Below are 12,532 nucleotides of genomic sequence, written 5' to 3'. Positions count from 1 at the left end.
ACAACATTGAGTCCAATCCTGATAACAATAGGGCTAACCAAAATTACAGCATGTTATTGAGGGCATTATCCAAATACCTCTTGAGCACTGACAAACCTGGAGCACCAACCACCTCACCAGGAAGCCCGCTCTAACTGCCCTCTCACAGAAGACCAATGTTAAGTTGCAACATCTGAAAAATAACCATAAGTAGCTACAGACACAACTGCTGCCTCCAAAAACTCAGACATTTTTAATTGTTTGAAATTGTTTTCTTCTGTTCAGTTGTTCCATTGCATTTTAAAGCTTACAAGAAACTTTTGTTCGATGTAAGGATAGACGGTTTGGACCTCAGAACTGATGAGTGAAAACAGGACCAATGCAAGCTGCAGCACACTGCAGTATAGGGTTTCCACACTACACATATACTGTTATTGCTTGATTACAAGTTATATGGACAAATGCTACCCAGAAATTGAAATATACAATAAGTGCTTTTTATAGTTATGAAACCACACATACATTAAAATGTATTATACAGTTAGGATTATTTTTGGTAAAAACATCTGACATTTGCAATCTTTTTTTTCCCACTCAGAGTAATATTTAAAGGTAGATTTTTTTTTCAAGTATTCCTGGTTGCTCTGCAGTAGAGCTGCTTTAAACACTTCACAATAACGAGGTAAAGTTATGTATTTACCTCTTTTTAGGTTAATTTCTTAATCCACAAAACATTAAAGGAAAAATTACACTTGATGCCCTATGGATGTAACCTGTTTTCCTGAACTCTTACATGGCATTAAAGCTACGCACCAGGCTCCAGAAATGCATTTTCAGCTGAAGACAAACAATACTTTTACTTTCAAGTTTTTCTTAATGTAGGCTGTGCTCTGAAGCCATTTTGTCCAGGAAGTAAAAAAAAAAAAAAAAAAAAAAAATGACCCACATGGCAAAGAGAGTCTGGTTCTGGGATCTTTAAGAAATGGTTCTTTCCAGAAAGGAAAACTGATTAAGGTACATTTAGGGAATGTCAGTCTTTCAACCATCTAAAATACACTAGAAAATGTATTTTTCAGTTATGGTTGGCAATTTTGCCACAGCCCCAAGGTATGAATGTTTTTAAAGCACAGCACAATGCAAGCAGTATATTAAAAAAGCAGAAAGCCCACAGGACAAACAAATTCAAAGCAAAAATAGTTGAGACAAAAAAACCAAAAACATACATGTGAGGAGCAGACTGATCAGTAGTATTCATACGCTAAGTTTCTGCCTCATGAACATTGCAGATAAATGAAAGCTATAATTAAAGGCACTGACTTCAGGCTTGACAAAGTCATATTTTAACTAAATTGACTGAAAAATTAACCTGGAAAATTACAGTCACTTACTATGCATTAATAAATAATGTGCTCCACCTCAATTAAAATCCAGTGATAGTGAAATTATATGCTGGCTATAAATTGTTAGCTCTCTTAATTGAATAAGAACGTTTTGAAAAAATGATTTTTTTTAAACATGGAAAATACTTCTCTAATCTCCTCAATCTAAACCTATTAATAAGTTGGAAAATTTATTTACAAGGTAAAAATCCTGCATGATTTAAAATGCAGATAATTAACTCACAATCACAAACTAGAGACCTTCTAGAACATATTTTCAATAAATACAGTCTGCAATAACATCTCAAAGTGCTAAATAATTTATTGTGGCTACTAGCAATTACCACTGCAATTATCAAGTGTTTAGGTAGTCAATGCAAACTAACACATAGGACTGTAATAAGATTAACTGAAACTGAAGAGTGTTATAAAACTAAAGCTACCTGTATCACAAGAAAAATGTGTTAGGGAGCTACAGAAAATAGGCATAAAATGTCTCACTGAAGCTCAGGATGAGAAAAAAAAAAAAAAAAAAGAGGTGACTGGACCCTAAGGCCCATTCAGTTGTCCAGAACTGAAATAAGAAAAAAATATAAACATTCTCAAATGAGACACTGACAATTCTTAACATCCTGCAGATCACTGAGAAGTCAGTTGTTCACAGCCTTGTCATGCCATTTCTCTAGATATCAGGAAACATATCTGCATTCTTAAGAAACAAAATTCTGCAATCTCCACCTGAAATAATTTCTAGTTTAACTGCTAATGAAATAGAAACAGAGGATAGTCACCAGAAGAGTACACTAGCAAGGTGACCAGAAGCCTTGGTTCTAGTACCAGCTAACCTATTCTACACCTCATCTGTCTATCTAAATGTGAATAACACTTCCTTTGCAAAGATTTTAGTAAGGATTTCATCCTTCAATGACTGTGAGGTAAAATACAATGATTGAAATTGTGTGTCTTTTTAGTACTGTTAAACACTGTCATCTGCACTCTCAGTACATTCTTCAGCATTACTTAACATTTCTCCATACTGAAAGAAGTTAGTTAAATAAAGGATACAAAACTCACCCCAAAAGATTTCCACAAGTGAAGAAAAATCAGAAGCATCACTGTCCCTAATCACTTATAAATTACATTAGGCAAACAGCATATAATTTTAAATTTTACTTCAAAAATATATGTTAGCCCTAAACTATTCCAGAGTTCTGCCAATAACATCACACTCAGGTTAGCCAAATTATTGTATGAATGGCTGTAAATATAACCTAGACCTCACAAGAAAAATAAAAGAGAAATCATGTAATTGGTATTTTACTTTTTCCACACAGAACGTTCTGTCCCTCTGGTGTTAAAGGAGAGCCAAAATTCATTACAGTTCTTCACCAGACGCAAATTCAGATTTTATCAATTTAAAATATATTAATGTTTCACAAGCAAAGAACACTAAATTGGCACACAGCTTCGAAAAAGACACCGCTGCAGGCAGCTCTGAAAGTCCCCAGTAGTGCTCAAGCCTACCAAATGGGACACGGGTCAAACTCAAGGCAGGGAAACCACAGAACAGATTCTGCAGTGCTTGTGACACATTAACCTACTGCTGATTCCTGGACTGACAACTCCCTCTAGCCTGATTCACTACAAGCACAGCCTGCTGCACTGAGCCACTGAAGCAGCCAGTCCTGGCAGCACAGCGTGCATCTCCCTGGCCCTGGATTACCCCAGGCCTGTCCCTACATGGATTGTCCTGATAGGATATGTTTGCAGCAGCATCTGCATGCAGAGCAAAGAAGATGCCGTTGTTGGTAAGCTAACAATCACTGATTTAAGGATCTTTAGCTCTGGCTAGGACTAAGCCTCGTGCACCTTCAAAAAATAGCAGTAAACAATCAGTACATAGCAGTCTTTAAACACTGAGATTTGTTCAACAGATAGAGACAAGTTCAGAATAAAAAAATAAATTTTCCACTCAGGATGACTGGACAGCAGAATTCATCAACTCCCTGTTGTAATAACACAACAGGTAACAGAAAATTTCATGGACAATTACATTACATTGTAAATTAATAACAATGGTTTGGGGGTGGGGGGTGGTCTGCTTCTTTTTCTTTTTCTTTCCCAAGAAAAAATCAGCTCAAGCCTCCACTATGACAAGCAGGATTCTGAGGGGAAAGAGCTGCTGGTTTCACAGAACATGGCAGTCCCTGCACAGCTAACAATAACTGCATGCAGAATTCATCTGTATTTGCTATCTAATGTTTTCCTCAGGTGATTTCACAATCATAGAACCATAAGCCTATAGGATGGGGGAAATTCACATCATTTAAATATTACTGAAGTTAGATGAAAGATTCTGGATCAAAAAATGTCGCAACTCAAAAAAACAGAGCAGATCAGTTCTAATTTAAGTGCAAAGCTTACAGATTTCTCACACGTCCACAGAAAGAAAAAAATCCCTTAATATACCTACAAGTTAAGAAATGAAGACAACCCCAGCCTTCTAGAACTGCAGTGTCCTACTAACAAGGCAATGCATTAATTACAGGGACTGTCTGGACACAGCATTCACACTCATTTGCTAACAGTGAATTGCATGGAATCAGACTTCCAGAAATTTCCAACCAACAATTATTTTGTTGTTGCTGTTCTGGAGAAGTTAACCAATCTCAGAAGCTAAGTAACTATCATTTTTGAAAACAATTTCACATATTTCCAGCTACCTACCTGCAAGTGGTGGCCAAAAACCAAAACAAGCCCTTTCCCTAAAAAAGCCTATCCTGAAACATTTGAGCATTTTCTCATTGGCACTCACACTGCAGGTCATGATAGCTTTTCTTATTAAAAGTGAACCTTCACAAGAAAGCTGTCTTAAAGCTGTCACTAGTTTCTAATAATAATAAATTGTATTAGGTTTCCTTCAGGAAAAAAAAAATCTTTTAAAAAGCACAACTACTCACAAATGTATTGAAGTCAGAAAACAACTCCCCAGTAGCAGCAGCTTGAATTTCTGCAAACCTCAAAAGTACTGTATTATCATTAACAATTATTTCACTATGACCTTTCACAAATACCTACCAAACAGCTGTTCAGATTCCACAAAAGCTTTGTTTTGGAGCTGGTTTCTATACAGCACTGCGGAATTCTATGGTTCTTAGCATTCTCTGGAGCACATCTTTGCTCAGCATAGAATCATAGAACGGCGTGGGTTGAAAAGGACCACAGTGATCATCTAGTTTCAACCCCCTGCTATGTGCAGGGTCACCAACCACCAGACCAGGCTGCCCAGAGCCACATCCAGCCTGGCCTTGAATGCCTCCAGGGATGGGGCATCCACAGCCTCCTTGGGCAACCTGTTCCAGTGCGTCACCACCCTCTGAGTAAAAAACTTCCTCCTAACATCTGACCTAAACCTCCCCTGTCTCAGTTTAAAACCATTCCCCCTTGTCCTGTTACTATCCACCCTTGTAAACAGCCATTTTCCCTACTGTTCATGCTTATGTGGAATCTATATTTAAATCTAACTTTGATAACCATACACTTCTCTTTGATAACCATTCACTTCTTCATCATACACTTTTCTTCTCAGAAAAGGCAGATGTACATTCTGCTCCACTCATTGACAGGAGAATAACTATCCATATACTATACTATATACTATAATAACTACAACAAGGTAGCTGTGTCTCTGTCATATTTTTTAAGCATAAAGCAACAATATTTCATACCAATCAATTGCATGTTGTTTGCAAGTGACAGAGCAGGAAAGAGGTGACAGCATCATGCCCAGGCATGGGAGATACACATCAAATCCCACAGAGAAAACACAAAAGGCAAAGACGCAAACCAGGCAGCCATTAGAATGGCACACTGAATAAACTAAGCTCCACCCAGCCTTATCACAAAAATAAATTAAAAAATAACTTATTTATCAAAAGAATAAAAAGAAGCAAAATTTTAAACAAAAAAAAAAATTTAAAGCATTTAAGAGAATGCTACTACACTATAAATTATAATATATTTGACAATTACTAGATGTTGAGTAGAAAAAAAATATATGCTAGAAGTCGTTGTCCAATTTCACAGCAGTGGATCACAAAGTAAAGTGAGTGTCCTGAGTATTCAAATGACAATAAAAAAAATGTGCTTTTAACAAACATCAGATAACCCTTGGAAAGCATGCATACATTAACAAATAGAACAGAAGGAGCAATTTGTAATGATTCTTTCCTACGAAGCCAGAAAGCCACTCTTCCTAAAATAGTAAACACTACTTCCACAAGGAAGGTAAATCATTGTATCTAATTGCTTTGTAAAAAACCCTGCAAAAGTACTAATTTGAAGTGGAATGCATCTTACTAGCTTTTCAGAACATTTGACTTCAATGGAAAAATACTGACCAGCTGAAAAATAACCCAAAAGGATTAAAAAAGGATTGCCCAGCTTTCTGGCACTGTTAAAAAAAACTAAGTAACTCATCTAATAGGGGTAAAGTGCCTTGAGAGCTTAAATAGTACTACAGCTTATTAATTCATGCACTATTTTGCCATCACTGACATGAAAACAACAGCACTTAATGAGATCTAGATTTAATTTTTCTCATACCCCATTGGAAGCTAACACATCCTCTGTCTCATCATCTTTGCTGTCAGCCTGAATTTCAAATGGGTTTCCTCCATTACAGTACTGCTCAAATAAAGTTACCGTCGCTGAAATTGCTGAAGCAGGCTGCTTACTAGGTGACACAGATGGGGAACGTGACTGAACCATGAATTTAAATTCCTATCAATAGAAAGAAAGTACAGTTTTAATTCACAACAGGGCAGTTTCAATATTATTATAATGACTACAGATTAATGAAAATAGAAACCATAATAACATACTTTTATACTGGCTCAAGTTAACCTTGACACTGGCAATCTTACAGTGCTCATATTTCTAATTTTAACAGTTGCTGGTAATGTATCACATATCATCTTCTGCATTCTGAAAGTAGTTTTCACCTGATTTTGGAAAAAAATCCCCTGATTTAAAAAAAAAAAAAAAAAAAAAAAAGGAAATAAAAACAACCTATAATTTTATCCAAATATGGAGTTTTGGTTTTGTTTGTTTTGTTTTACACACATTACCTAGCAATTTACTATTGCAGATTTTTTTTTTAATATTTTATCCTTAAAAATAAGTTAATTTTTTTATAATCTTCAAAGCCATTTCACAAGAAGTTTCTAATGATTACCTTTTCCTTTGCATCACTCAGCTATATCCCTTTCGCACTTTAATAATAGCTTCAATCATAGACATCCACATTTGTTTGGCCAAACAGATGAAATTCATCCAACATATGCTAAACTACACAAAACCCCTTTATAGTACAGCAGGTGAGCACACCTATGACATGTTTTTGCTGGTACTTCCCCATAGAAAAAATACTTTTCCTCAAATCAGGCAGTATGACCTACTTTTCCCAAAACAGGTCCAAACTAGTGAGCACTAAGGAGGGTAACTATTTTTAGGCATTCTTTTTCAGCATCATCTTCTCAGAATAATGATTTTGAAATGGAAAATTGACAAATAAATGACACATTAAAACACAAGAAATAACAAAGACTAATATTATGCTTACAATTCCAGCATGTTATGTAGTATTCTACCTGTCTAAAACAAATGTCACTGCCTTAAAAGCCTTGGATTCTATAGTTTCCAAAATCCTGAAATGAATTTATGTTTTTTAAAAAACAGTCACTTAGCATTTTCACGGCAGTTCAGAGATATGTTACTTCTCACTCTTAGATACTGCAGTATCAACACTTTCATATGTGTTATTCAAAGAACTTACGTGAAGCTGTAAAATGCTGAAGTTTGATTTAACGGGGCAAAGTTCCCAGGTCTCATTCTCCAAAAACATTCTTAATTCTTCAAGACGGGTTCTGAAATATAACAAACGACTACTTTTAATTGGCAGCAGGAGCAAATCAGAAAACAGACAATTTATGCAGTGAAAGATGCCTTCAAAAAGCATACAAGAAGTCACACTTGAAAACACATACTTGGCAGTACTTATTCGTTCAAGTGACAAATCACATAAAAACTGTGACTACCAACGCAATGTTTGCCTCATGGCACCTTTAAAGAGATAATCAAAGAATGCCAAACTCCAAAGCTTGGAAGCAATTTTTCTTTGACATTACTCAGTATGACCAGTATAAAGTATAGAGGAACTGACTGTACAGCCACCCAGTACCTTTCTTCTCTCTGTATAGAAAGCAGCACAATGCATACAAACACTCCACCAGCACAACTGCTTGTGAGCCATCATAAAACAGGTAATTTCTTTGAATGAGCAAACAGAAGCCAACATGTAACAAATGGAAGTGGAAAGAGCTAGACTATCTACAGACATCAAATAAAAATTAAATGAACTATCTAGGCTATAGTTTGTTTCACAGTTTAATGTCAGTACTAACACAGAAAAAGTATTAAGAAAATACAATCAGGCCATTATGTCTCTGCATTGTTTCTATTACACTTCTGAACATCCTAAGAGCCTCCATTCAACAATAAGCAGAAATTCTTTTAACAAGGAAAACCTTTCTTGCCATATAAGCAGGAAGATACCAGTGAGTGCTTATCGAGCTCATACTGCTATCTCTCTTCTTCCTAATATAAAGAATAGTGTTTTGCTTAATGAACAGCAGTTGGTAAATTATACACTAGGTTTCTAATTAGGCAGCAAAATATTCTAGGAATATAATTGTTTGAATAACAAACTGTAATCACTGCTACAATTAAAATTTTCTTGCTTGACAAGATGAGAAATCAGTTGAATTACGATTGCATTTTCCCATGTCTATTTAAATTTATCAGTTAAATGCAAACAGATTTCAACTCTGATTTTAGAGGTGTTGAGTGGTCATAGCTTGCAGACCTTCCCACAGCCAACAGAAGCAACAGATGGACATTCTCAGAATCAGTTTCAGATTAAAACCCTCTGAGAGGAAGGCTAAGGAGATTCATAGTAAAGCAAACATTTAAATGGTACATGGCATGATATTTCATATCATTTCAAAGATGGAATGAAGCCACTGGCAAAGCATTTCAACAGATGCTTTTTCACCAGCAAATAAGCCTAGAAAGTGGTACAAGTAGAAAGCATCATGAATTCTTTCTCTGAAAATCTTTGGTGGATGCACCTTTTAACAAATGCATCAGAAAGAAAAGTCAAATTGCATTTAAAATCCCCTTTCTAATCTTCGCTGCCAAAATCCCATTCTAATTTTTTCCGAATAATCAACTTTTACCCAATAAAAGGCTTCATGCACTCTAGTATTACACTGTTTTTCTGCTCTTGATGAATTATATGATCAGTTCCTTTAGCATTTTCTCTATGTTGCCAGTTCTCCAAAACACCACCACACGTAGGAGGCCACATATGCTAAATGACAAAATCAAAGAACTGATTACTCCTGGACTCAGCATTTCAGTTCTGTGTAGCTTTTATGTATTAATGAATTCTTAGTTTAAGCACTATCTTTTTTTCTCCTCACTGAAGTATATAAAGGGATTGCAAGCCACATCAGCTTGATCTGAAAAGTTGAGACATTTAAAGCTTTCTTTTATATAAGCCAGTCTGAAGGACATAGCTGTGCTATAGAGCATGAATAGAGAGTGGAATAGAGGTGCTTTTTTTTTGTTTTGTGCTAATTTTTCCTTGCCTTTTGAGGATGAAAACATAAATCAATAATCCTCACAATACCCATACAGCAAAGAACAGGTATTAAAAAGTTAACGTAACATGCATCTCAGCAGCACATACTGCTTTTATTCTCACAAGAATGACAGAAAGCACTACCTTAATAAGAAAACACAAGTTATATGTAGAAGTAATCACTTTTTGAAATATTTCATTAAATAATTTCATTCATTAAATAGTTTCAATTTCATTTAATTAAATATTTCATTCCTTAATCTTTATTTTGTCTGAAGATAATTCAGCAATTAGTCTCTTACTCCCTAATCTGTAAGATCATCAAAATCAAAACCACGACAATCAAACAATAATTATTTAATTAGGCAGGGTATTGTGCTACATCTGATGAATAAAAGAGGTTTAGATAGACCAAAACAGCTTTTCTGAGTAGAAGAGAGATGCTGAAAAATAAAGCATACAGCAGGCTAAGTGAAAAGATTCATGGTGCTTCACTCAGAGTTGCTCTGAGTTCTTCTCAAACAGTTTTGATCATAAGAATCAACAGCTGCAAAGTCAGTTTCTAAAGCAGAACAGTAAACTCAGCTCAAAGTTCAGAAATGCTTCTAGGAAATAGAAAAAGTTGCATTGCATCTTAATCAACTGTGAAGATGATGAAGGATCTAGAGAGCAAACACGTATGAGGAGCAGCTGAGGTCATCTGGTCACTGAAACAGGACTACGGGAACGGATGGAGCTCTGAAGGAAGAGTCCAGTTGGGTATTAGGGAAAGGTTCTTCACCATAAGTGGTCAGGGACTGGAAGAGGCTCCCCTGGGAAACGGTCAGGTCCCCAAGCTTCTGAAGTTCAAGAAGGGTTTGGACAATGCTATCAGACATAGAGTTTGAATTTTCAGAGGTGCTGTGTGGAGGCCAGAGTTGGACTCCTGATTATGAGATTATAACTAATCTCCTAACAAGACAACGGGCATGTGGTTAAGGTTCTAGCTTTTCAGTTCAGTTTTTCAACTGTTTCAGTTGAAACAGAGGTCTTCATTTAATATCTGAAACGAAATCATAGCTATAAACTAACGATTCAGAAGAAAATCCAAAGCATGTTCTCACCTTCTGAATTTAGACAGTGTCTTACATACAACATATCAGTATTTCTTAATGAATTTTAGGCAGAAAGTCTCAGACCAAATTGATGCTTTAGCTATATGCTAGTAATACAGATCCCAGACAATCACAGAATTGCAGGGGTTGGAAGAGACCTCAAGAGCTCATGGGTCATGGAGAAGAACAGATCAAGACTGAGGAACTAAGAACTTCTTAGAGCAAAGAACAATGCCGTATTTCTTCTTATATCTTCTAGTTACTTAAAGTCAGAAAGATGAATGCTTGGTAACTAAAATGAAAGATCTGCCAGTCCCCAAATCAAAGCATTTGGGAAATCAAGACAACTTAAATAAATAGACAAGTCTTGAATATACGAGGGCAGAGACTGAGGCCAAAGCAGCTCTGTTTGAAAAACAAATAGATACTGTCAATGACAGAACATGGAAACTGACACTAAAGAATGGATACAGATCGAAATACCTTGATAAGATAAAATTGCTTATTTAAAAAAAAAAAAAAAAAAAAATTTCATAGCCACGCATGAAAGATCTTTTAATGTAACACCAGAAAAAGAAACAACAACTTTGTCAGGGTGTATGCACATTAGATTAATTCATCCTCAGAATCCCCCAAGAAAGATTAGGAGACAGCTTTTAGAACTACTGAAACATTACGCAGTTTTTCATCTTTATTCAGATAGCAGAAACTTCTGGCTTTTCCATCTTCTTTCCTTCTCCAGGATTCAGGGCCCTATTCTCATCACAAAACATATTCCACTATCAGTGAAACCTATCAATCTCAATGCAGGAACATTATACAATGGAATTCCTCTGGAATTCATTTAAAACTAAAACCAGTGATAATAAATATCATTACATTCATTTACAGTGCATAGAGTAGTCTTACCTGTGGTATGTTTTGAAATAGTTAACGCTTTGTTTTCTGATAGATTCTTGCAAAACTTCAGACTTACTGCCACAAAACTCTTCTCCAACTTGCATCAGCCTGTAATAATAAAGCAAAGTTTAGAAATATTTATTGATTTATTAGTACTGCTGTTCCTATCCAAATTCCTAGCCTCACTCATTTTCTCAAGATAAGTTACACTGTAAACCCTTCACTCATTTCACAAAACTCCATGTCTCATTTCCCTCCAAATCCTATCTTCACATCCCATACTCAGTGATAACAAGCCATTAGCAAAATAAAACATCCACTATACAGCTCACAACCTGAATCTTTTGTTTTATTGCCAAAACAGAAAGTAATGCAATGTACAGTGATGTACAGACTAAGTATGGGTACTGCAATATTTTGCTGCTCTATATCAAGAAGCCCACTAAAAGATTTTAGAAAAATCAGAACTGTCAGGTCTATGTTCCTGAAATTTAAAAACTGGCCAACATTCAAATATTATCACACTTAGAGGCTACTTGAGCAGCAAAGCAATTCCTGCTACCTCTCCCAAATACAACCTTGGTGCAGGCAACAAAACTGGCACGCAGATTCTTACATCAAGAGGAGCACTCTTTAAACTCTGCATTAGTAGATAGGATCAAAGTTAGCATCAGAATGTAAATATCAGCCTTAGTTAACCATGTGCTGTCTTTGTGTCAGAGATGAAGTTTGTCTGCATGTAATAAGTGGCCTTACAACCACGCCAGCATACCTGCTGATAACATCAAGTACAAATATGAAGTCATCATATTTGAAGTTAGACAGATCTGTCCCCAGAAGGTACGTTTTCACTTTCAGCTGAACATCCTACAAAAACACAAATATTTCAGAACCATTTAATGAATCCTCAGTAAATTTATAAGCAAAATAAGAGGTTCTATTTACTAAGTACACTAAAGACAAAAAGACGAATGCTTGGATGCCACATTAATGCACTTCTTGGTTTGCTTCCACTTATAGCTTCTTTTTGAGGTATAGTGTACAACTCCATTTTCTGAAACATTAATTACTTCCTGCTGACTTTCTTAAATAATAACATAATCAGTTCAACAATACAATAATAATGCTATACACTTCATAGCACTTGAAAAAGCCAAGCTTTGTATTACTGTTCTGCAACATAAAAAGATTCTTTGTAATCACATGTTCAGGGTCTTGTGATGTATTAAAATGATCCAGCTAAGAATATTATGAAACCAGTCAGGTTTACAAGATTTCACATTCTCCATAGTTCTGCTTGCACCAGAATGGACATCAAAAACCATTTTTCAGTTCTGAGGTCCAGTTTTTCCATGTTCAATTTCATGTTCATCTTTTTTTTTTTTTTTTTTTTTTTTTTTTAATTCTTCCATTTCCATACCTCTCACAACATATCCCAAACCATTAGTTCAGGAATGCTATAGTATGCATTGAAA

General features: G+C 35.6%; 1 protein-coding gene across 1 annotated transcript in view; it reads right to left on the bottom strand.

The window, feature by feature from the left end:
- The window catches only part of VPS50 (VPS50 subunit of EARP/GARPII complex), a 65,175-nt gene that overhangs the window by 26,646 nt on the left and 25,997 nt on the right, over positions 1-12,532 (bottom strand). The window contains exons 15-18 of the mRNA XM_048950698.1: positions 11,830-11,924; positions 11,067-11,165; positions 7,195-7,285; positions 5,964-6,140 (exon numbers count right to left, since the gene is read on the bottom strand). Of these exons, the coding sequence (XP_048806655.1) occupies positions 5,964-6,140; positions 7,195-7,285; positions 11,067-11,165; positions 11,830-11,924 (462 nt within the window). The remainder of the gene's footprint in view (positions 1-5,963; positions 6,141-7,194; positions 7,286-11,066; positions 11,166-11,829; positions 11,925-12,532) is intronic.

This window comes from Lagopus muta, chromosome 7 (genome assembly GCF_023343835.1).
Source record: "Lagopus muta isolate bLagMut1 chromosome 7, bLagMut1 primary, whole genome shotgun sequence".
Lineage (NCBI taxonomy): Eukaryota > Metazoa > Chordata > Aves > Galliformes > Phasianidae > Lagopus > Lagopus muta.
Note: the sequence above shows the minus strand (reverse complement) of the source record. Positions and strands in the feature narration are given on the sequence as shown.